Source organism: Orbicella franksi, chromosome 3 (genome assembly GCF_964199315.1).
Source record: "Orbicella franksi chromosome 3, jaOrbFran1.1, whole genome shotgun sequence".
In the NCBI taxonomy this organism is placed as follows: Eukaryota; Metazoa; Cnidaria; class Anthozoa; order Scleractinia; family Merulinidae; genus Orbicella; species Orbicella franksi.
The window spans coordinates 27,041,507-27,066,645 of record NC_138147.1 but is presented as its reverse complement, the minus strand read 5'-3'; the positions used below and the strand labels follow the sequence as shown (position 1 = coordinate 27,066,645).

Here is a 25,139-nt window from a genome sequence, read left to right as displayed (position 1 = left end):
AGTACTAAACCTCACCTGGACGAAAAACCCCAGGCTCTGGCAACTGAGAAGATCAGTGCCGTGCAAAGCGGCGCATTAGTACATATCCCCCTCACCCCAGGACTTCTCATGAACAAGATATCAATTAAACCTCGGCCTTTCTCAGACTTTGAATACCTTTCCGGAAACGAAACACCATTTCTTTCTGAGAATTAGCTTCTTGTTCGTGTTAGAACAAAATTAAAAGCTCGTCGTTTTGTTTAATTTGTCGTCACTATGGATTTAACTCACTATGAAAATCAGTCGCCGCTACACAGGCACGATGCAAACTTTTGAGGAATTCAGCGATATAACTTTTTTAAAAATTCACGTGTTATCTAGAAGTTATCGCCTGTTTAGACTTAATCTGCGTTGACATTAAAGCCGAAACATGATTAGAGTTAACATATTTCAAGGAAATATGTTTCGCCTAAGCATGTTTGTTATTGCATTGTTCACATCAAATGTCGGTTTTAAACACGTTTCACGCATGGTTGTATAATTTCTACTCGTCTCATGGTACTCGGATAAATTTTTTACACTTCATTAAGTTTTGCGGCAATGTTCTCAATATTCTGCTTTCTAACCAACGCTGATAATTGCCGTTGTATTTCTTCATCGGCCCATATTTCAACTAGGCATTTGGCCTCATAATAGCCTTAATTTTGGTTGTTCTGGGCACTCGCCTCCTCTCCGCATCCATCCGCCATTTTGAACGTGTTTGGTCTGATCATGATTGAAACTACCTCGCGAGGCTGTTTCAATCATGGTCAGAATAATCATGTTTCAACCATGATTCGCGCAATGCACTGTCTGATGTGAACGCGTTTCATAACGAAACATTCGTGATCAGACTAATCACGTTTCGGCCTAGTGTGAACACAGCTTAAGACTGCTCGCAGTCTAGTTGATACTGGAATTCCGTAATTAGTGCTATTTTAAGTTAGGGAAACACATTTGACATCGTTTGCACGTCGATATCGATATCGATATCAGACAGCTGGCGTGGAAGTAAATTGCCAGAAAATATCAACACTTGTCGAACCCCTGTCATGATAGAGCTAGTTCTCTTACCTGTGTCTCCAAAGACTTCATATATAGCAATGATTAAACATACAAAAAGCTTCAATCCATAGACCTTCATAATTAAGAATCGATGCAGGAAAAGCCCGTCTTTCCCAACGCAAGTTTCTCTGTGTGGAGCACTTCCTTCGCTCTAAGTTTAGAGAGTTCTTTCACACGTGAAAGAATGTACATGTCAACTAGATATAACGCCCCCGACATGACGCAGTCTCTCGGGCTGAAGTCACAAACGAATACGCGCATATTTATTACGGAAAACAAATATTCGAACTGTAGCTTTTCTGTGACACGTTCAATCCTTTGTCTCAACAGTGTGCTTCATGCCACACTTAACTTGCAATATGACACGCGTGCGACCATTGATTCGTATGAATGCTGCCGAAGAGCAAGCCCTTCTTCTTCCCAGTCGTGTCCCTGCCTTCAAAAGCATCTTATACTGCCAAGTTCATTGAGAAACTTGAGCAAGCTGTAGCATGTAGCCTCTCACGCAGACGCTGTTAGGGCTCGTCACGCGTGAGAGAGAAATGCCCTAATTAAGACCACCCCTCTCCCCATTTCAATGCTTTGGGTTTAGCGCCCGTTCATCATTCATTCGGGGGAAGGGGAAGTTTTATTTCTTATTTTATTCTGTCCAAGATTGTAGCTCTGCTGCTAGCCACGTAGACGTCGGTTACTCGAAGTTCCGCCACCTGTGGAACCAACTTTGTCGTTTTATTCAAATACAGTCGAACCTCTGGTTGCGACCACCTCTCGTAAGCGACCAGTTTTCCAAAACACCAAAAGTTTTCAAGTCAACTCACTATATTTGGAGCCTCTTGTAAGCGACCACCTCTCATATGCGACCGCGACCACTTTCAGAACTAAAAGTTTGAAATTTTCTTTTGTTTTTGACCTCCTGTAAAGGCCCACTTGACAGAGAATAGAGCGTTAATTGGATAAGAAGGTGTTGTAACATTATCGCATTCCTGGGTTTTACATGAGACCGAAATTTCTCAATGGGATGTAGCAGCTTTTTTTTCTCGAAATTGGCTTTTCACATGAATAAAACGGTCAAAACAATGGGGTGTCTCTGCAATTGCCATATGCTAATGAGAGAAAATTTTGATCAAGTATAGTCTAAGCTCTCATAAGCGACCACCTCCCGTAAGCGACCACTTAGGCTTGACATTTTGGGCGGTCGCTAACGTAAGGTTCAACTGTAATGAAACTAGCATTAGATCTCTGCTGAGCTTGCTAGAAGAACGATAAGCACATCCTGCAATTGCAAATTTTGTACAGGTAATCGTATGTATGCGAGAGCAATTAAGTGGGTCGTATGGGGCGTGGGGGTCTCTGGTACGCTACACAAACGGAAAAAAAAAGAAAGAAAATGAGGATCACGGATCACGGAATGTATAAGAATATCGTTTTACCGAATCCGGAAAATAAGCAAGTAAGATACTCTTTTTAATAACCTGTTCTTACACTAGAAAGAGTGTTTGAAGAAAGCAAAATCGTAAAAGGCTAAGTCAAGGCTCCATATTACAAATCGCATGTCTAAGTCACGGCCGATAGACGACTCTAACCATTCGGAGGACTCGCGTCTCAAAACAGTGGTGGTCAAATCACGAATATCGGTTAATAATTCAAGTTCTTCACGGGTCACGCAAAACCTTTAGGTCACGGATCACGAAGAATAATTTCCTAAATTCACGTTTCACGGAAAATAAAATTAGCAAATCACACATTACGAGAATACCCCTGGACGACCCTCAATTAAGAATTTACATTACGAGTGATATCTGAAATTCTCTCAAGATTGCACGAGCCTTAGGCGAGTGCGATTAGAAATAAGCTAAGTTTAGAGAGTTCTTTCAGACGTCAAAGAATGTACATGTCAACTAGATATAACGCCCCCGACATGACGCAGTCGCTCGGGCGGAAGTCACAAACGAATATGCGTATATTTATTACGGAAAACAAACATTCGAACTGCAGCTTTCCTGTGGCACGTTCGTTCCTTTGTCTCAACAGTGTGCTTCATGCCACACTTAACTTGCAATATGACACGCGTGCGACCATTGATTCGTATGAATGCTGCCGAAGAGCAAGCCCTTCTTCTTCCCAGTCGTGTCCCTGGCTTCAAAAGCACCTTATACCGCCAAGTTCATTGAGAAACTTGAGCAAGTTGTAGCATGTAGCCTCTCACGCAGACGCTCTTAGGGCTCGTCAAGCGTGAGAGAGGAATGCCCTAAGAGCGTCTGCGTGGGACGCTACAATCTTGGACAATTTAAATGAAAAATTAAGACCACCCCTCTCCCCATTTCAATGCTTTGGGTTTAGCGCCCGTTCATCATTCATTCGGGGGAAGGGGAAGTTTTATTTCTTATTTTATTCTGTCCAAGATTGTAGCTCTGCTGCTAGCCACGTAGACGTCGGTTACTCGAAGTTCCGCCACCTGTGGAACCAACTTTGTCGTTTTATTCAAATACAGTCGAACCTCTGGTTGCGACCACCTCTCGTAAGCGACCACCTCTCGTAAGCGACCAGATTTCCAAAATACCAAACGTTTTTAAGTCAAATCACTATATTTGGAGCCTCTTGTAAGTGACCACCTCTCATATGCGACCGCGACCACTTTCATAGCTAAAAGTTTGAAATTCTCGTTTGTTTTTGACCTCCTGTAAAGGCCCACTTGACAGAGAATAGAGCGTTAATTGGATAAGAAGGTGTTGTAACATTATCGCATTACTGGGTATTACATGAGACCGAAATTTCTCAATGGGAAGTAGTGCGTTTTTTTCTCGAAATTGGCATTTCACATGAATAAAACGGTCAAAACAATGGGGTGTCTCTGCAATTGCCATATGCTAATGAGAGAAAATTTTGACCAAGTATAGTCTAAGCTCTCGTAAGCGACCACCTCCCGTAAGCGACCACTTAGCTTGACATTTTGGGCGGTCGCTAACGTAAGGTTCAACTGTAATGAAACTAGCATTAGATCTCTGCTGAGCTTGCTAGAAGAACGATAAGCACATCCTGCAATTGCAAATTTTGTACAGGTAATCGTATGTATGCGAGAGCAATTAAGTGGGTCGTACGAGGGGTGCGGGTCTCTGGTACGCTACACAAACGGAAAAAAAAAAAAAAAATGAGGATCACGGATCACGGAATGTATAAAAATATCGTTTTCCCGAATCAGGAAAATAAGTAAGTAAGATACTCTTTTTAATAACCTGTTCTTACACTAGAAAGAGTGTTTGAAGAAAGCAAAATCGTAAAAGGCTAAGTCAAGGCTCCATATTACAAATCGCATGTCTAAGTCACGGCCGATAGACGACTCTAACCATTCGGAGGACTCGCGTCTCAAAACAGTGGTGGTCAAATCACGAATATCGGTTAATAATTCAAGTTCTTCACGGGTCACGCAAAACCTTTAGGTCACGGATCACGAAGAATAATTTCCTAAATTCAAGTTTCACGGAAAATAAAATTAGCAAATCACACATTACGAGAATACCCCTGGACGACCCTCAATTAAGAATTTACATTACGAGTGATATCTGAAAATTCTCTCAAGATTGCACGATCCTTAGGCGAGTGCAATTAGAAATAAGCTAAGTTTAGAGAGTTCTTTCAGACGTCAAAGAATGTACATGTCAACTAGATATAACGCCCCCGACATGACGCAGTCGCTCGGGCGGAAGTCACAAACGAATATGCGTATATTTATTACGGAAAACAAACATTCGAACTGCAGCTTTCCTGTGGCACGTTCGTTCCTTTGTCTCAACAGTGTGCTTCATGCCACACTTAACTTGCAATATGACACGCGTGCGACCATTGATTCGTATGAATGCTGCCGAAGAGCAAGCCCTTCTTCTTCCCAGTCGTGTCCCTGGCTTCAAAAGCACCTTATACCGCCAAGTTCATTGAGAAACTTGAGCAAGTTGTAGCATGTAGCCTCTCACGCAGACGCTCTTAGGGCTCGTCAAGCGTGAGAGAGGAATGCCCTAAGAGCGTCTGCGTGGGACGCTACAATCTTGGACAATTTAAATGAAAAATTAAGACCACCCCTCTCCCCATTTCAATGCTTTGGGTTTAGCGCCCGTTCATCATTCATTCGGGGGAAGGGGAAGTTTTATTTCTTATTTTATTCTGTCCAAGATTGTAGCTCTGCTGCTAGCCACGTAGACGTCGGTTACTCGAAGTTCCGCCACCTGTGGAACCAACTTTGTCGTTTTATTCAAATACAGTCGAACCTCTGGTTGCGACCACCTCTTGTATGCGACCACCTCTCGTAAGCGACCAGATTTCCAAAATACCAAACGTTTTTAAGTCAAATCACTATATTTGGAGCCTCTTGTAAGCGACCACCTCTCATATGCGACCGCGACCACTTTCAGAGCTAAAAGTTTGAAATTTTCGTTTGTTTTTGACCTCCTGTAAAGGCCCACTTGACAGAGAATAGAGCGTTAATTGGATAAGGTGTTGTAACATTAACGCATTCCTGGGTATTACATGCGACGGAAATTTCTCAATGGGAAGTAGTGCGTTTTTTTTCTCGAAATTGGCATTTCACATGAATAAAACGGTCAAAACAATGGGGTGTCTCTGCAATTGCCGTATGCTAATGAGGGAAAATTTTGATCAAGTATAGTCTAAGCTCTCGTAAGCGATCACCTCCCGTAAGCGACCACTTAGGCTTGACATTTTGGGCGGTCGCTTACGGAAGGTTCAACTGCAATGAAACTAGCATTAGATCTCTGCTGAGCTTGCTAGAAGAACGACAACCACATCCTGCAATTGCAAATTTTGTACAGGTAATCGTATGTATGCGAGAGCAATTAAGTGGGTCGTACGAGGGGTGGGGGTCTCTGGTACGCCTCACAAACGGAAAAAAAAAAAATGAGGATCACGGATCACGGAATATATAAGAATATCGTTTTCCCGAATCAGGAAAATAAGTAAGTAAGATACTCTTTTTAATAACCTGTTCTTACACTAGAAAGAGTGTTTGAAGAAAGCAAAATCGTGAAAGGCTAAGTCAAGGCTCCATATTACAAATCGCATGTCTAAGTCACGGCCGATAGACGACTCTAACCATTCGGAGGACTCGCGTCTCAAAACAGTGGGGGTCAAATCACGAATATCGGTTAATAATTTAAGTTCTTCACGGGTCACGCAAAACCTTTAGGTCACGGATCACGAAGAATAATTTCCTAAATTCACGTTTCACGGAAAATAAAATTAGCAAATCACACATTACGAGAATACCCCTGGACGACCCTCAATTAAAAAAAATTTACATTATGAGTGATATCTGAAAATTCTCTCAAGATTGCACGAGCCTTAGGCGAGTGCAATTAGAAATAATTTTCAAACCTGAAGAGTAGTGTAAATCTGAACTGCTCGAGCTTTTATTATTATTTTTTTTACGCAATTTGTCATTTATTATATGACTGAGAAAATTGCGAACGCGGTGCAAAAAAGGAATAAACGATAAATTGGTCTGCGCTCAGCCAATCACAATGAAGTAATTTTCTCCGAAAACCAAAAAGCAGAAGCTGTGAAGTAACAAAAGGTCCATTTGAAGCTGGCTGCGAGAGAGAGCGAGGCTTTTGCAAAAGCTGCTGTAAAACAACGAAGAATGGCTTCGTCCAACTCTTAAAAAATGCCTGTTGAATTGCTGAGAAACACACACCGCACAGTGAAAAAGGAGCCTTTCATTATTCTTATGATTACTTATCAGCCTGTGTCGCTTCATTTTAAGAACCCTCGTAAGTGTGGTCTTTTTTTAGCGTTCGTTGCGAGGCCATACCGAGGCAAGCGAACTTGTTAATCGACGAGATCGTTCTGACTGGCAAGGTGCAAAAAGCCCGATATCGAACGTCAACAAAGTTTTGAGCGCCACGGATTGGGTGTGATATTTGCTCAAATACAGGTAGATAAGTGCGGAGCGTAGAATAAGAACAACGCTATCATTTGGTATATCGAGGGTCAAGACCGGGCCACACCACAACAATGAGTACAACTTGTCTCTTCAACACACGAAATTTTGGTGTTTAGGGTTTGTGAAACAAAGAACTAGGAGAACTCTTTTTAATCGCTTTTTGATATCGCACGCGGAGGTCGAGGATTCGGCGTCAGAATTTGTTGGCCTTCACAATGAAACAGTTCCGTGATACAGCGTAACTTATAATACGGTGTTGGCCCGAAGAGTGAAAAAAATCGAGGTTTACAGATATTATCTTTTTGGTGCGTGTCGAAGGTGTGTTCTTAGCTAGAATGTTTAAATCAAGTTAGAATTCCATTCAACATAGTCATTTAATGCTTAAAAACTAGCAGCAAATTAACGGTGAAATTTTCGCCTCGTGCATGTCTATGCTAACCCACGCGAGCGGCGCGAGAGCATCGGTTGATGAGCAGTGTTTAGGTTTAGTCATTCCTAGAAGTCTTCGAGAGCAAAAGAAAAAAAAGAAACGACAGTTGACTCTTTGCCCTTGGGCACTGAATCATGCCTACAACAAGCAAGAAAATATATCAACAGACTTGAAAATTCGATGTTCGATTTCAAAAAAAAAAAAAAAGAACAGTATCCGCAAAAATTATTTGATGATGCACGACAGAAAGAATTGACTGAAACCTTTTAACGGTATATTGGGCTAATACCACTGCACACTCATGCCATGTTTTTTTTTTCAGACCTCATCATTACTGTTTTCACCAGATCCAGATTTTAGAACAATTAAGGTTGACATGGTCCAGGTAAATGACTTCGTGTTTCATAACATTCGTTATAAAACACAGAATCGAGGAGCGGACCATTAACAAAGTTGTCACAGATAGAAAACAGCAACAAGAAGAACAACAATAACGATAACAGCAAAAATATAATCTTACTTTCCTGTTTATGCATGATTTAGGCCCCGTCCACACTCTGCTAGAGCAATTTGAGAACGGGGGTTCCATCACGGTGAAAACGCATCAAATGTTCTAGTCCACACCACACCGGATAAATTTGGAAACGCAACAATCACCGGTCATTTTCCTTTTTTTTTTTTAGTAAAACTGCGGCAGGGAAGTATCATGATCATCGTAACGTCATCTTTTATGAAAAGCATCGTTTTCAAAATTTTTTCCGTCCACACAAAAACGCAAAGTTGACGTTTTAAAATTCCTCTGGTTTGATGAACGCTTTCTACATGCTCCGTTTTCGTGACGGATTAGTGTGGACAGTAGGCCTAACCGGAGAAATAAAGCCCCGTTTTCAAACTCCTCTGGTGTAGTGTGGAAGGGGCGTTAATCTTTACATAGTTAAGGATCCGTCTAATTCCTAGAAGTACGTCACGGAAGCAAATTGTTTTTTTCACTAAAGAACATTATTAACATTCAATTTTAGCCCATAGAGTATCAATAACTGGAGTACAACAATTCCATACTACTATCGCCCCATAACAATCTTGAGTTAATAAACTAATTGTTAAGTGGCAAAACTCTTTGGCTAACTAGCAAACTCTCAAGCTGATTGGCTACTCAGGAAGCGACTATCAGTCGATAGGTCCTAGGAAAACGAACCTACTTTTTCATGCATTGTTGCTAAAAATTTAGAGTTGACTAGTCTTAACTCTCACCTATAAAGACACCTTACTTATTTTATCAACTTTCTTAGCAGTCCATTCATTGTATAGAATGGGTCTTTTGGTAGATGGGATTGCTTGGCTGAGAAAGCAATCTCAAGGATCTATAATGCCGGCAACTAGTTTTCTAGGCTCAGTCTCCAGCCGTGGGTCTTTCGGTACGCCCGCGATCCTCTCCACCCTCTTGGCGTGAGGGTGGAGAGGATCGCGGGCGCATCGAAATACCCACGGCTAGGTTCTGGAGTGGCTTTTTGGAGCTAAATTTTAATTAAAGACATACGTTTCTACTTATAATAAAACCTCACTACTAAGAACCTGTCTCAGCGATAAAACTAAAAACTATGGCTTGCAACTCAAGGTACAAGAAACTTTAAAAGATAATAATAAAAGGAAAAGGAGCAAGGTGTGTTAAGACAGACATGCCGTTCGTGCAGGAAAAATCTCCTTTAGGAAGACCGGAACCTATTTATTTGCGCTGTGGTGACAGTTTTCAGTCGCGCTTTATGGGAAAAATTAAAGATTTAACCGATCTTTTAGATTTTTGGCATGACTATACTTGCACGACTCGCTTCATAAAACGTTGATTAAATTCAGTATGAAAGGGAAATGTGTTAACTAACTCACATATATAGCGGAAGAGTGCAGCCAGATTGTTTCCCATCTGAAAGGCTGATTCTAACCATAGTTATATCGAAAGAAAACGAGAGATCTGGGCAAATACAGTTAGCGCTTCAAGAAGCAGAATGTTATGCTGCATGCAAAGTGAAATTAAACATTACATTTTTATCGTAATTATCGGCTGTGTCTCATTGTGTCTTCAAGAAATCTTTGCAATAACAAAATACATCATCTCCTCACAGAAAATTAAAACTCTTACCAGTTTTAAGCATCGTAGTTTTCCTTTATGAGGGGAAGTAAAGCCGCCAAGTCTTGTTTCTAAGAATTTCTTTTCGTCTACAACCTATAGAAACGTTTGTATCTGATAATATATTCAAGATCTCTGGTTTTACCCTCACATTCCTCACAGGTAGCTTACCACTTGGGGATAAACAATTTTCATATCAGGGCTCCTTATCCCCAAGAGGCAAACTATAGCTATCCATGGGGAAAGTAAAGCCTGGTTTTCACTAGCGACGCAAGCACAAGCACAAGCGCAAACAATAGGGATGGCCCAAGTGAGAACAAAATTTGAAACAAACACAAGCACAAGCAAAATCATCAGAACATTCTGGACTGTTTAGGCGGAAGGTACCGGTTAATCTGGATCCAGAGCTTTCACTGCCGGGCCAAACGTATCCATGTGTGGTAAATATCTTCGTGCTTGTGTTATGCCTGAGTGGTTTTTCGTTTTGGCTTGTTGCAGCGCAAACGCAAGCATAAGCGCAAGCACATAAAAAAGGGAAAATTTCGATCCTTACGCTTGTGTTTGCGCGTGCGGTTATGCCTGCGTCAAGGCCGTTTTCACGGTGAAATAAGAATTGCTGTGCTTGGGGTTGCGCTTACGACGCTAGTGAAAACCAGGCTTGACAGAAGAGCAACAGATATTGAATATTATAAACATCCACATCGCCTTCTACGAACTTTGGTGGGGGCAGAAGGTTGCGCTACGAGCCTGAAGAGCGCCTGAGTAAGAGGCTATCAATAAGAATAATTTGAAGTATTCTACTTGGCAGGTTTAGTTTTCCTCACAAAGGAAACCTATCATGTCGTGCAGAAAACTGACAAGGGTTTTCCAAAGATTTTGCCACACTAAAATTTTGTTGGGACATTAAAAGACAAACAGGTTGAAGCCGGATAAACACAGGATCTTCAATTTCACCCTGCTTGCATTTGCTTGGATGGATGGATGGGTGGATGTCATTATATATTTACCTCTTGTGGCGCTGACTGTGTTTGCCCTAGATTTCTTACCCCTCAGTTTCTCTCTATTACTGTTGGGTAGCATCAACCATTTAGGTAAGACATCAGAGTCTTACTGCATTTTTGCTCTTCTTGCGTGTCATCTAACACAAACGCAATCTGAAGTTAGATTTAACGAGCATTTTACGTGCAACAAATGGTATATATATGGTTGTCATAATACTTGCGCGTACACAACTTGAGGGTTTGGGGGCTTGTTTAATGAAATCAGGGGGAAAAGAAACTTGCTTAATAATAATATTCAAACGAAAAAATAAAGTTTTCTTCTAACATTAAAATAGCTTGTGGTCTCCACTCGTGCTCCTTCATCATTACTCGTCAATTTTCATGTCGAAATTAACATAGTCATGATCATCATACTCGTCCAAGTTTACATATATCTGTAGGTGAAATGATAACATGATAACAATCAGCTATAGTTCTCAATTCATCGAGCCATCATTACCCTTAGGCTCCGTCCACACTATGCTGGAAGAACTTGAAAACGCAGCTTTATTGATCCGGTTACGCCTTTCGTCCACACTAATCCGTCAGGAACAAGGGGCTTTTCGTGAACACTATTTAATTTAAACTGGAGGAATTTGAAAACGCTGGCTTTGAGTTTTAGGGTGGAAGGAAAACATTTTGAAAACGGAGCTGCTGGAAAACGATGGCGTTACACAAATCCAAAATGACTGGTGATTCTTGTGTTTTAAAATTCCTCTGGCGTAGTGTGAACGATTTTTACGATTTTACTTCTCCATTTATTCTTTAGTTTTAGTCTCGATTGAGAAGATATATTAAACATTCAAGACAGTGTTTGACAGCATTTCCAAACAACTCGAAGTTCGTCAAAAATACTCCGCTGTCCGTAGTATTTTCAACTGTCTTCTCGGTGTTTGGAAGTGTGGTCAAACACGGTGTTTCGTGTTTGATATATTACAGCAAACACTCACGACATGTTTGACCACATGCAGTTCACAATACTACAAAGTTCGTCAAAAATACCCTGCTGCCCCTCGTATTTTAAACTCTCTTCTCGGTGTTTGGATATGTGGTTAAGGTAATTCCTTAGTATTGCATTGCGCATCCCTACTGCGCACGATTTTCGCGTCATTAGAGCACGCACAAAACGTAAGAGATTTCCCTCAAACTAAGCTCGATAGCAAAATAAATGCTCCTTTTCTCTTAAACGAGCACGGTGACCCCCGATTTTTTTTTTCAGGTATTTGCTAAGATTAGTCAAATAAAAAACATATTTGGAGAAGAAAAAAAGTTTGATAGCATAACATGATTTTTCTTTGGAAAATAGTTCCGTACCTCATTTATTTTGGCCAAGGCGAGGACTTCAAGCTAACCACGGAACTATCCGAAAAAGTGCAATATTCCCACAACCAGGCAATCAAAAACGGCTTAAATGAAGCAATACTGCTTATGTGATAAAAGAAGCTTTACTTTCACGATAAAATTTTGTGTCTTTCAAGTAACCAAGACTTAATTCTGTATGAAGATGATTCGATTTTTTAAGGCGCAACCAGTAAAAATACCCCATTTTAAGAGCCTGCTGACGCGTAAAAAACCACGGTGACCACACTTTTTTTTGCATTTTTTTAATGTTCATATTATGAACGTTAATCATGCCAAGTTTCAAAAAAAGTTTGATAGTAGAACAATTTCAAGGGAATTACCTTAAACATGGTCTTTCGTGTTTGATATCTTGCGTCCAATCTTTTTTCTCGCACTACGGGGTGATTGCGAGAAAAAAAAAATTTCCTCATAGGCATAAGCGATTCAGTTTTTGATCAAGCTACTAAAATATCAGTTTTGAATACTGAAAGGGCATACCTCGATTAAGTGTCGAAAAAAATTGAGCCCGATGCATTGAATAGTTTTGGTTCGACACAAGAATTTTTCAAAGAATGTATGAGCTCATTAGCGCTGTTGCAACCCAGACATTTTGCAGTTTTTTAAATCCAATTTACCCTTAAACATTACGTGCATAGAGTCAAATATTTCACGAAGCTCTTTAATTGTTTGAGGAACTCCATGCAAAGTAATACGTTATTAAGGAAAAGTGTAAGTAATAACGTCAGCAACAAATAATTATCACGCGGCAGGGTGATCTGCTTCTCTTGCTTACTTTCTCTTGAACTGAGTAAAATGTTTCTTAGATCAGGTGTATGATTTACAAACCTTTTTGTCGTCCAGTAATCTTCTGACTGCATTACATAGCCACTGGAATGTTGGCCTTTTGCGAGGCTGTTCTTCCCAACAATCAGTCATAATTGAGTAACTGGAAAACGATCATGAATTGCATTACTAAATTTGGTTTTCGTTGCCTACCCGAGTTTCTATACCATAAACTACTCACAGATCTTTGGCAAGATGTCTTGGCCTTGGCATGCGGTATCCTGTCTGTAGCAGGTTAGCGACTTGTCGAGCCTTTTTACCAGGATAGGGCGATTCACCTGTTAGCGTAAGAACACGTTTGACAGCAATTCAATTTGTCTTGTGGCGTCGTGTTTCGTCGATGCTTTACAAGACGTATAAAACCAACTGAAGCTCATTCAAGACAATCCCACTACGCAACCATGTTAATTAAAAAAGATTATGCATAATAAATATTTTTCCCAGAAGGAAAAAAAGCTGAGTACCAGTGACGCAATGAAGTTGAGTAAGGTAAAGAAATCGCATCGCCTGCTGTCCTGTCGTGATTCTTCATTGTACTGTACGTACTTACCGATAGTGAACACCTCCCACATCACAATTCCATAGGACCATCTGGGAAACACAGATATGTTGACTTCACTTTAGTTAACTTCTTTTATAGGTGTCCTGACACATAACTCTTCTTTTATTTGTCATGCTACGCTGGAAATTTTTGTTCTTCTACCAACATTGATGACTAAAATATTATTAGTGTATTCTTAAATTAACCTGGGACTTTTGTAAATAAAGACTGGAGAGAAAAAGTAGTTAAGGGTGACACTTAATTCCTTTGAAAATGTGCTTACATAATCGTGAGCACAGCTCAATGTTAGCTTCGATTCTGGATCAGATTTTAGTTTCTCTGGGCGGTTCCAAACCTCGGGATTCTCCTGAAATTGTCCAGATCTTTCCACTCGCTCAAAAAAAGTTTACAGATATCCGGTCGATCAAGGATTAGAAGATTTTTGTTATAAATCTAATTGACGCGATCTCAGCAAAAACGTGGCGCTACTCAGATCAGGTCTTTATCCGATTACAATTATTTCGCAATAAAAAGGACAGTCACAGAAAGAACGGTGATTTCTGGTTAACTCGATGCATTTTGGGATTGATTTAGGTAACTTCAATCGTCCCAATCGCCTGAGACTTGTTTTTACAAAATCAGCTGCGATCGTTCCTCCCTCGGTCTGGGTCACGTCTCGATTGCCCGGATCGCTTTGAAAACCAGACGCCTCCCTCAACCCAAGCCATAGAAAACACGATAATGTTAAAGTTAATGCACAATTCAGTCTCAGTTGTATATATCTTGCTTTATATCCAACAGCCGTGCATGGAGAGGGAAAACGTTGCATCAGATTAATTCACATACATGCAGGCATAACTAATTGCCTAACAATTTTAATGTTTTAAATTTTTTTTAGTTAAAAATATGACATTTGGCAGCTATTTGAAATAAGCTTGGCAAAGTTGAAGTTTACTCACACGTCACTCATAGTGCTAGATTCACCAAAGAACAGAGATTCCGGAGGCATCCACTTAACTGGAAGACGGGCCTTGCAAGTAAGGAATATGATGAACGAAAAGAGTGAGAAACGTAAAGAAAGATCATGTAAGAACTGATCGAGACAAGCAAGCAACATGGTAAGCAAGCAAACCGGCCAGGACGTCAGACCCTTAGTAAGTAAAAGGGTGGACATGACAGTAATCCTGCAGGTATTCAAGCCAGCCAGCCACACAATTAATAAACAAACGAAAGAAGAAACTAACGAAGGAAAAAGGATGACAACAGATGAGAACACGTATGAGCTACAAATAAGTAAATGCAAATTTCTCTATAACCATTGGCGATAACTGCTAATTACCTGGGTTTTTCTCGTGTAAATATCTCCTTCTAAACCACGTGCCAATCCAAAGTCGGAAATTTTACAAACTTTGTTCTCGCCTACCAATACATTGCGAGCGGCTAAATCACGATGGACAACCTGAAAAGCATTAGAGTAAAAAGGGGGGGGGGGGGGGGGGGTTAATTCTTCAAGTACAAAGATCATTTGTTGTCACATTGTCTTAACAGCGAACCAGAAACGAACTCCATCTTTCCAGTTAAGAAGAAGGAAGATTCTTCCACAGTCCCCCTTGAGAGAAATGATGGTGGATTCAACCAGATCCATGGTTTACCTTCATTGTTGCCAGATAGCTCATTCCATCAGCTATCATCCAAGCAAAAGATAGCAGCTCTTTTTCAGTGAGTCTGGAATTTGGTCTTTTTTCTCCTGTGTTGTATGTATCTTCGTGTCCTCTGCTCTTGCGCAGGTATCCTAACAAGTCACCGTATGGTAAATACTCCAAAACAATCAACAGCGGATCTGAAATGTCAAAATAATTAAAAAAAAAACAAACAAACAAAAAAAAAGAATGAGATATGATATTAATATTACTACAAACTTCGGTTGCAATAAAACGGCTAAACAACCGTCTAAAATTATATTATATTTGAAAATTCCAGACTCCATTTCTTACGCTACTCTTGCTTTCTCGAATGGACAAAACAAATTTACCAATAGTCAAAGATCCCTTCAAGCGGGTTCAATTGGTGAACGGTGAGTAGTAACTGCAGTTCTCGTTAAAATTAAGTAAACAATGTGAATGCCCTGGTTCGGGTTTTATGTTTCAGGTTAATTCTTCTTTAATAAAAGTGTTTTTTGAGAGTTCAAACTGCAACAAGCGAAATGCAAGTTCATCGTTTTAATCAAACCAGGACCTTTTTCAGTACAACAACCAATAAGTCTGACCACATGGGGATGAGGCTGCATCGATTTCATAACCTCTAATTCAGTGAGCATGTCCTGTATGTCCTTCTGCTGGGCAGTTTCTATGATAGATTGAAAAGGGTCCTATCACAAAGTGCAAGCAGGAATACGTTCTATCAGTTACACCAATAACGTTGACACATAATGTTAAGTTTAAACTTCGATGTTTCACCAGTGAAGAAATCGAAATTATGGGCTCTGTAAGACAAAACCTGTTACAACAACATCGTTAACATAGGTCAAACGCACACTTTGTTTGAATGTCTTAGGTTAATAATGTAAAAAATACACGGCGAGAGTTTTTTCTTCTGGTATATTTTTCCCTACTCTTCAAAATTGGACCCATATTGCCAGTAAACGAAATTTTAAGATCATAGTAAAGCATTTGTACATTAAGAATGTTTTTGTTACACCTCTACTAACTTACATAATTTGTGTTCTTTATTTTTCGTTAACTTGACAATGACGTCATGAAGACTCCGAAACGGGGAGTTTTCTCGTTAGTTTTAGCTTGTTCATGAATAACTAAATCCTTACTGATAAGAAAAATATTGTGACGGAAATAACAACAATACCTTTTAGAGACTTAACAGCCACCTCCAATCTCGAATCACCATATGTTGCTTTGGAAACTTGACCAAAATTACCAGTACCCAGTATCCTTACCAACGTTATCTGCTCACGGTCAAGTTCAAAAACATCCCAAATGACGTCATCATGATTTTGGTTCTCAGATACTGGTAACATTGGAATATCTATAGAGGAAAAACCAAATAGGAAAATTTGTCCAAGCTCTGGTTGTCTAGGGACAAATTTTTCATTCCGACGTGTGAGAATATTCTGGAACCTTTTAGCATGGTATAACAAATACGTTTAAGAAACATCGGTAAGTTACTAGAATGATAAAGATTTGCCTTTTGGAATTTAATTAGAATTACTCCTCTGGAGAATATTGGAGAACTTTGATTTGTAAGTATAATATATAGATTTAGCCAAGCCTAAAAGCAATAATTAACCATAAAGGAAAAAGACGATTTGTTTTTCGTGAATAAGAAACTAAAAAATTGATCAATTGTGAGCATGTAGTTGTTCAGTGTGTGGTTTCGCTATTTTTTCCGGTTAGATTTTCAGAAACTATACCCAATAAGCGTAGCCAAGATTGTAGAAATTACATGTACCTAAGCAATATATCAGGGACTTTCCAAGAGACGACTGTGCAAGGAATATATCGAAAGAAAAGTCAACAATAATAATAATAATAATAATAATAATAATAATAATAAACGAATCTTTAGACAGGATTGACCCATCAGTACGCGCGCGCCAGGAAATTATGCCTGTGCACGTACTCCCTCCTTCTCTCCCAGAGAAATAATGTGACTTGAGCCTGCGATCCAGTCAAAAACCAGTACCTGGTCAGTGATCAACTTAAAAGCATACATGAGCACTAAACTTGAACCCGCTTTATGATCCCGGGATACTGGTCAGCGGATACCTTGTTTTGATAGTTGTAACAAAGATGTATCTATGGTAATGGCGCTACTCTCTCATTTTTCAAGGTATTGGGCTTGGCGGACGCACGTACGGACGTGCGGACAGTCACGTGAAAACCAAAGTTTTTGAAATCGATAGGTTACCAAATGTTCTAAGGTATGGGGCTCATTTTGCGCGACTTCGGAACTCTGCTAAAAAATTAAAAGCGAGACTCATTCGAATGAGAGGTGTGTAGCTAACGTTTGTCGCTCTTACCACAGAGCTAGAGCTCTGCCTAGGAACAACCCTGTTCTACATTGGCAATGGTAACTTTATGGGCCTTTTTCAGTAGAGCAGAATTTTTTTTACTGGTAAGGGCTAACGTAACCAGGAAAAGAAGAGAGCATACAAGCTAGTTTGAGTGGACTAGCTATTCTGTGGATAGCTTAAGGTGGCTCAAAACAGTTTCCAACCCTTAGATTTTGATGGGTCGTTATAACCACTCGTTATCACTTGATGCTACAATCATGCTATCAAAAAACTGCCCAATCATCGGTGAACACGTTATCATTTTCGTGTCACAATAGGCTACCATAGCAACATTATGACCTCCTAAAAACGCCCTTAATTACAGCTTTAGGAGCGTACCTTAAATTTTCGAAAATTTAAGGTGGGTCTGAACCCTACCTACAGAATTTTTTTAAACTTTGCCAAAAGTTGCGTCTTATCATGCTTATCAAAAGTTGATAATATAAAAAAAATCACCGCGCGGGTTTTTGAATTATAAGCCCCTAAAGCTGTAATTAAGGGCGTTTTTAGGAGGTCAAACTGTTGCTATGGTAACCTACTGTGGCACGAAAATGATAACAACGTTTTCCAGAGGATTGCTCGCCTGAATTACCTTCGTATACCCTGATCTCAGATCCATCTGTTATTGGCGCTTGATTTGTCCTTGCTTCTTTTCGATGGCGCCATCTATTTCAATCGCAAGGAAAGCAAAGCAACAAACAGACAGCAATCTTACTTTTGTTTCATGTTGTAGGATAGGTCTAACAGTTAAGCTTAATTCAATGAGCTAACTTAACGGTGCAAATATCTGTCATGCGATTTGTTGTTCACTGGAAATCTGCAGAGAGGATGCATAGAAGTGAGCTCTTGAGGGAGAGTCCCCACAAGTCCCAAATGTTACAACACGTTATAGCTACCTAACATTCTGTTTATAGGATAGACTTCTTTTATGAATGGAGATGATTGGTTTATTGACTAGATAAATTCGGACCCATTCAAAAACTCAGACAATCCCAAATTACGAGCCTTGTTAGTGCCTTTATAGGGGCTGAAGCTTGAGGATAGCAGAGAACGAAAACGTCACGAAACTTATTTATGAAACCCTCTGACCCGAAGTAATCAACAGTAACAGGACCCAGTTATGCTTCCATTCGCACATACCAGTATTTTAAAGAAATTTCTCCAAGCTGAATTTACTAGCAAAGAGAAAGAGTTTCGGAATGTCTGTTCTTTGTTCCGTTTCATTGCGGCGTTAATATATTACAGTGCTAACCTTTTGAAGACGATATAGCAGGCAACAGAAGCGACCACGACTATGAGTAATCCAACCAAACCATAAACGATTTTCACATACATCGAAGATGCGCTTTTGGTTTCTGTTGGGTGTACACGAAAACACACATGAAGCATTTGAAACTATTAAGACTAAATAAACTACTATTAATGTCACTCACTGATTGCTCTGTCTGTCTAAAACTAATCGGCTGTGAAGAAGAAAACTGCACCGTCGGAATAAGGCCGATTGATGAACAGCTGCTGCTTTTTTTGAGACAAAAGATACCTTTTCCTATAATTTTTTCCATTTAACATTCACCTTTAAAAGAAGATAAGAAGTTATTTGGCTCTGCAAGGAGTATTCCATTGAAGAAACTGTGACTAGGTTTACACTAGAGGAGATTTTTTGGGATTCGTAAATATTTCCGGATTCATTAATTTTAGAGTATTCGGATTGGTAGGAGTTTGCACCGAAAGGATATTCGCATTCCTAACCGTTTACACGAATGGTTAACAAGCTGTTTGTTGCCTCGACGACGAGAAACAAAATGCCGACAAAAAGAAGGCTAGGGATAGGTTGAGACAGTCTGAAGTTTTCTCTCTACTCGCTGACCACGCTATTATTGCTCATTATGTTCCCACCAGGCGTTTGACCAATGTTCTGGTCTTATCCAGAACCTTCGAGGCTTTCGATCGTGCCATCGTCTCCGATAAACTGTGGAGGTAGTCAACATTGTTTGCGTGGATAATTTTGGTTTCTGAGGAATATGGCATTACATGGCCACTATAAAAGTGACTGCGTGGAACTGAAACAGAATGAGGCAGCCAGCGACCGCCATCAATAGTGATCAATGTGACTACGACTGTGACTACATTTCTAGATCCGCCATTTTGGTTCTACCAAAAACTAACAAGATCGCAGGTGGAAAAATATCCGGATTAGAGAAAAAAAATCGTTTACGCGATAAAACTCTCAGGATTCAAAAGCTCTCGGATTCAAAGTACCCACTTTAAATTCTGGATTCAAAATCTCCGGAGACATGACCAAACCGTACAGTTTTCATTTCGGATTCGTCCTCTTGCTTGTAAACGGCAAGATCAATCCAGTACTAAAACGTTCCGGATTTTTCACGAATACGGAACAATTTCCTCTTGCGTAAACCTGGTCTGTGCTGGATTTTTGGCAAATACATATGAAAGTTCGGAGAATCGATAATATTAGAATGGTCAGCATGCAGATTTGAATCTTTGTTGTTGATTTAGCGCTGCTCTTCTCAGTTGGTTGTACATGGACGTTTCACTGACAGTGTTGATTTCGTATGTATTTTTTAACAGTACTATGTTATTATTGATTATTTCTCAAGAAAAATACCTTCACAGGAGCACACCAAAATTAGAACTCATTTGATGTTCTTTCAGTAAAAGTTTTCTAGTTACCTTCATCGGTTCTTGGGGCGGTAGTAGTTTTAGCTGTAGAAGAGAAGAAAAACTTATGAAGGTCATTAATGATTGATAATGAGGACATTTTGCTGACAGCTATGGTGTTTCACTAATAATCTGGCGAAATATCATTGATAACTTCTACACAAGATATGTATAAGTTTGGGATTAGAAGTAGATGTATCCCCTCTCAGAATCTCCACATTTGAACCGTATTTTTCCCAGGGAATAACCTTCATCCAAGAGAGGAGCTGTCATATAAAATCAGCTGGCGAATCTCTTGTATTGATCACGTGCTGGTTCCTCGATGGAGGCTCTGACGTAATCCACGAGGGAGAGTATTATATATTGTATTGTCTAATTTTAGAGCGAAATGAACTTTTATTATTCCGACCATGTGATCAGTGTTTGTGTTTGCTTTTGGCTTCGTGGACGGCGACAATGGTTTTGAAAACATGATTAAAAGGTCATTGCTTCTAGTTGTCCTTTAGCTGTTGTTATATTGTCGCTCCAGTGGCATATCACGCAAAGCCTCGCTTTCAAGAGTCGCAATTCCGCGCTGAATACCTCGCCTAGGTAACCAACCAGGATACGAGAATTCTCTGTGCTATGCCACTCTCTCCTAAATGCACCCGGTAATAGGTAATACTCTGCGACTTAAGCAAAATTGGCAGAAAAACCATTGCGACTTTAGGCGATTTAAGGTGATTTAAGGCGATTTTAGGCGACTTAAGGCGATTTTAGGCGACCTAAGGCGATTTTAGGTGACTCGAGGAGACTTTATTTCACTCGAATGATATAAATTTAAACTTAGCAACAGTCTTTCCATATAGCTCTTGCAATAAACCACTATTGTACCAATACTGGTACATAATTAAGTCATCACAATCTCAAATATCCAGGGCCGGGTTGTTCAAAGCCTGATTAAACTAACCCAGGATTAGAGAAAATTTTGATTACTTTTATTTTTGTAACTTTTCGGTCCAGTTTTCTGTTTATGTTGTTTGTCTTTCAGTTTTGAGTTTGATTCATCTTAAAACTACACAACCATAAGCAGTGAAATAGATTTCTATACAAAAAAATATATACCCTGGGTTAGCGTTAACTGGCTTTTGAACAAATCGGGCCAGATTTCAAACCATTAAAAAAAGTACTACTAAATAAAAAAATACGACAACACTGAATAGTTACTACTATTAGAATAATCATAGCAATAAATACCAGGAAGGTAGCATTAATATTAGTGAAGATATCACAATAAAAAAAATCAAACAAAACTAATAAAAATATATTCACAGTCACAAAAATTTTAGATTTAAGATATCTTGATTTAATTTGAAGTGTTTGTATATTTTTAATAAATTATTCAAACAACAGGGAAATTAAAATTAATTTAGCTTATTTACATGCATTTATTTTACAATGCTTCCTAAATTATAAAATGATTATCTTGGAAGACTCATCTGCCATATTTTTGGCATCTCCACTGTCAATTTAGGCATGGGAGTTTAGCAAATGGCATGGCTTCCCAACGTTGCTCAGTCCTTTTCAGGGACCCAATCGATTTGTTGCTCTCCTGCCTCAGTCACACAAAATATTCCAATACCATAATGAGTACCGCATGCTAAGTTCCTTAGTAAGAACACTTCCTGTCAAATTTCACCAACTACTTGTCAGGGTCCAGAAAACTTTAATGACCCTGGCAGTTTATACAGTGAATCGAATTTTTTAGAAGGTTTTTACCACGGTTGATCAGATCACCAGGAAATACACCCTCCAAGCTTTCACTTGTTTCAAACTGACACATTACAAATGCCCAGAACAATATTTTCACAACGAAATACTAGAAATTGATATATCGATACCAGACGCAGTGGTCTCCGCCATTTTGATTCTCTCAGTAACCCTTGCGCCACTAACTGGTTTCCATGCTTCAAAGAGACGAGACATCAGCCTGTGCCACGAAAATTCGAGATCTTTTGCGAAGTGTCCCCGAATGTACATTTATTTCAAATCACCGGATAATAAATTACTGTATTCAAAATTCGGAGAATATTAGTTTGGCGGTTTGTCTTCCTTCCAGTTTTTTTTTGTAAACGCCTGTCGGAATAATCATACTCGCGTGAGCTCGCATACATTGTAGTCACGGGACCAAACTAAGTCGCGTGTTCCAAACATTTGCCTGGCGGCCATGTTTACTGAGAGTTGATCACAGAGAATTTTCTGTGTCTTTGCTTTCGATAGTAACCGTAGCGCAGTCCACGTAAAGTGTATAAGATGATGTGAACAGTCCGGGATCGTTATCAGATTTGATAACCATGTGACGTCAAAACATGGCGGCCATTTCAAAAATCGGGAATTTTCGTATTCACTTCACTTTGCTCGTTATTTGTTCGATTATACTCGGGTAATTTACCCATAATTCTATTCGATAATTACCGGAAAAGAAGGAGCCTCGCGTGTTTTGAAGATGGCGGTCGAAGACCCGCGTAAACGATGTAAAATGCTACTCGTAAAGTGAAACAGCGCTTGCAATTTTGCATCCAAACCAGGTATGTTCTTCATTTTGTCATTAGATTTAAGTTACTTGCAGATTTTTGCGAAAATCACAAAAAATATGTCGTTAATCTTCATGCCATATTCTTGGGATTTGACGTGTTTTTAGTGTTGTGCACGATCTGTGAAAAAAGTGCACGGGGGCATTTTGATTTGCGATGTGTTGTTCGTAACGGCGGCCATATTTACAGCTGTAATTGATGTGTTCCTAGGTATTGAGATGGCGGATACTGGTACCCATAGAATCAAAACAGCAAATTTATGTCGATTTTGTGGATATAGCTTGGTCATTACATAGGGTAGGTTTATTGTTGTCGAGTTTTGCAGCATAAAGTTTTCGTTTCTTTTAGGCCTGACAGACACGCACCATTCAACTTTAAGAATTACTGGTGGAAAAATTAAGGAGTAGGTAAAAGTAACTTACATAAATCATCTAAGCCCCTTCAGAAAAAATTATAGCTCTTAGTGAGTCGCTCGATTCATGGTACGGCAGTCCACGTGGTCGGGAAACCTCTTGCGAATCTAACATTAGTTGTTTATTTTCTTTTGAAGGGTTACCATGAGTTCAAAATCAAGGGGCCAGAAGGAACTCCTTTTCGTGTCCTTCCTGACAATGGAAACAAAGACCCGTTCGCACTTCGTTGTGTTTTGCCAGAAATTAGAGAAATACCCGAGACACTTCTAGACGTGCCACAGTCTGGTATCAAAGAGCGCTAAGAAAAATTGCACTTTGAGAGAAGTTGCTGGAAGACAGATAGGCCAGGTGCAATACTTCTTAAACAGGGAACTAAAACACCTTTCGGACTGCGGGACAATCGGCAATCACATTAAAGGGTAAGTTGCCTATATTTTAGAGTCCAAGAATCAATTTCAACAACTCGCGGCCCTGAAATATTTTCCGGAAATGCCGGCCAAACTAGGTCAGTTTTCTGGTACACCAGTCGTTATATAATGAAGCTTATTGTTGGATTTAGCGAGTGAACTATGGTACGAAAACATATTACTTGAATTATAGGTTCTTTTATGTGAATCGGTCATTAAAAGCGTTTTTCCATATCACCGAATGCACAACAATAGACTACTGATCTACAACTAAAACAATTTTTTCCGGAAATGCCAAGACTTCCAAGTTTACTGTCACATCTCACGACATAAAGTGTTGCGTGTACCCATTCCACTGAACGGAGGTGAATCACGAATTAGAGTAAATATACCTGCTATATTTTTGTTGTTGTGCCAGAACCATATCAGGCGAGCCCACAACGACAAAGAGAACTCCGGTGCATCAAAGATGGAAACGAAATGTACAGCACGGCGGAGGGGATTGGATTAGTAATCGCAGAAATGGAATTAGGCGAGGGATGGGATATGGCCATCGAGGTAAGCTATTCTATCTTCAGTATATCTGGACAGAGAGTCGACAGAGGGAGGGTCGCGAACTGTTTCGATACTGTTATTTCCATTTCATAGTGATGAATCATAGTAGGAGATGTTTCGGTCCTAACCACGCTTCGTTCATGCAAACTGAACGAAATTCAGTTACAGCTCTCCGCTTGGAATATAGAAGCAACTTGTTTAGTGTCGATTTGTAAACTCAAGATGTATTTACTGTTAGTGTTTCGTTTATATTTTATACAGACGGTTGAACAACCAGCTTCGCCAACTACCAAGAAAATGAAGCCTGAGTGAAAATAGAAGCTATCATATTAGTATCAATAAACAACGCTTTTGTGAACAGAATAACTGTTGTCTACCTTCGTGTGTTTTTACTCGGAACAAATATTATACGGTGTCTATCTGAAAATGAAACTTTTCGCAGTAGCTTTTGGACAAAGACAGTTTTCTTCCATACATCTCTGTCTCTATTCCATAATCCAGTAACCTATTGTGAAGCAAACATACAATTAATTAAATGAAATTTCAACGCAACGCCCCGTCGGCCGCCATATTGAATTATACACTGTTGCTACCAAATAATGTCACGTGAACGAAAACTTGTGCAGCGATTGGTTAATGATTTGTTTTGGTCGAGGTTATCAAATCTGATAACGATCCCGGACTGGTGAATACCTGCCTTCATCAAATCTACGAAAAGGATAGATAAACATTATGCTGCAAGTTGGTTTGTCGAATTAAGAAATTCAAACGTTTACGGTTGGTCGAATGCGGAAGTAAAATGCAAATAATGATTTTTGCCGGAGAAATGGCCCACTTTTGTCACTCTTTTACACCGTAAGTAAAGTAATTAGAGTGTCGACTCAGTTCGGTCTAATTGACTTTGGATGACGATATTTTTACTGCTCAGTGTAAAAGTGACTAGAAACAATTAAGCCTTAACCCAGAATGTCTTTCTGTTTTTTTTCTTTTCATCTTGATGATCTGGAATACTTCTCACTGTGGTTGTTTATCAATTATACACTGTAGGTCTTCGGAAGATTTGATTCAGTAATAACTTACAGAAATTAATAAGTTT

At 39.6% G+C, this 25,139-nt stretch overlaps 1 protein-coding gene across 6 annotated transcripts in view; it reads right to left on the bottom strand.

Moving 5' to 3' along the window:
* LOC145482776 (ephrin type-A receptor 4-like) overlaps window positions 1-25,139 on the bottom strand; it is a 92,587-nt gene that overhangs the window by 29,258 nt on the left and 38,190 nt on the right. For 2 of the 6 annotated variants that reach the window (XM_081461404.1, XM_081461402.1), the window contains exons 7-18: window positions 20,108-20,140; window positions 18,669-18,771; window positions 18,009-18,082; window positions 16,210-16,389; window positions 15,586-15,696; window positions 15,003-15,190; window positions 14,690-14,809; window positions 14,310-14,380; window positions 13,360-13,400; window positions 12,991-13,087; window positions 12,813-12,912; window positions 7,812-11,020 (exon numbers count right to left, since the gene is read on the bottom strand). The exons of 1 other annotated variant lie outside the window; for it this stretch is intronic. In XM_081461404.1, the coding sequence (XP_081317530.1) occupies window positions 10,952-11,020; window positions 12,813-12,912; window positions 12,991-13,087; window positions 13,360-13,400; window positions 14,310-14,380; window positions 14,690-14,809; window positions 15,003-15,190; window positions 15,586-15,696; window positions 16,210-16,389; window positions 18,009-18,082; window positions 18,669-18,771; window positions 20,108-20,140 (1,187 nt within the window). In that variant the 3' untranslated portion in view covers window positions 7,812-10,951. Of the gene's footprint in view, window positions 1-1,092; window positions 1,290-7,811; window positions 11,021-12,812; window positions 12,913-12,990; window positions 13,201-13,359; window positions 13,401-14,309; window positions 14,381-14,689; window positions 14,810-15,002; window positions 15,191-15,585; window positions 15,697-16,209; window positions 16,390-18,008; window positions 18,083-18,668; window positions 18,772-20,107; window positions 20,141-25,139 lie in introns of those variants that run through there. 3 more of the 6 variants (XM_081461398.1, XM_081461400.1, XM_081461403.1) reach the window with 2 other exon arrangements.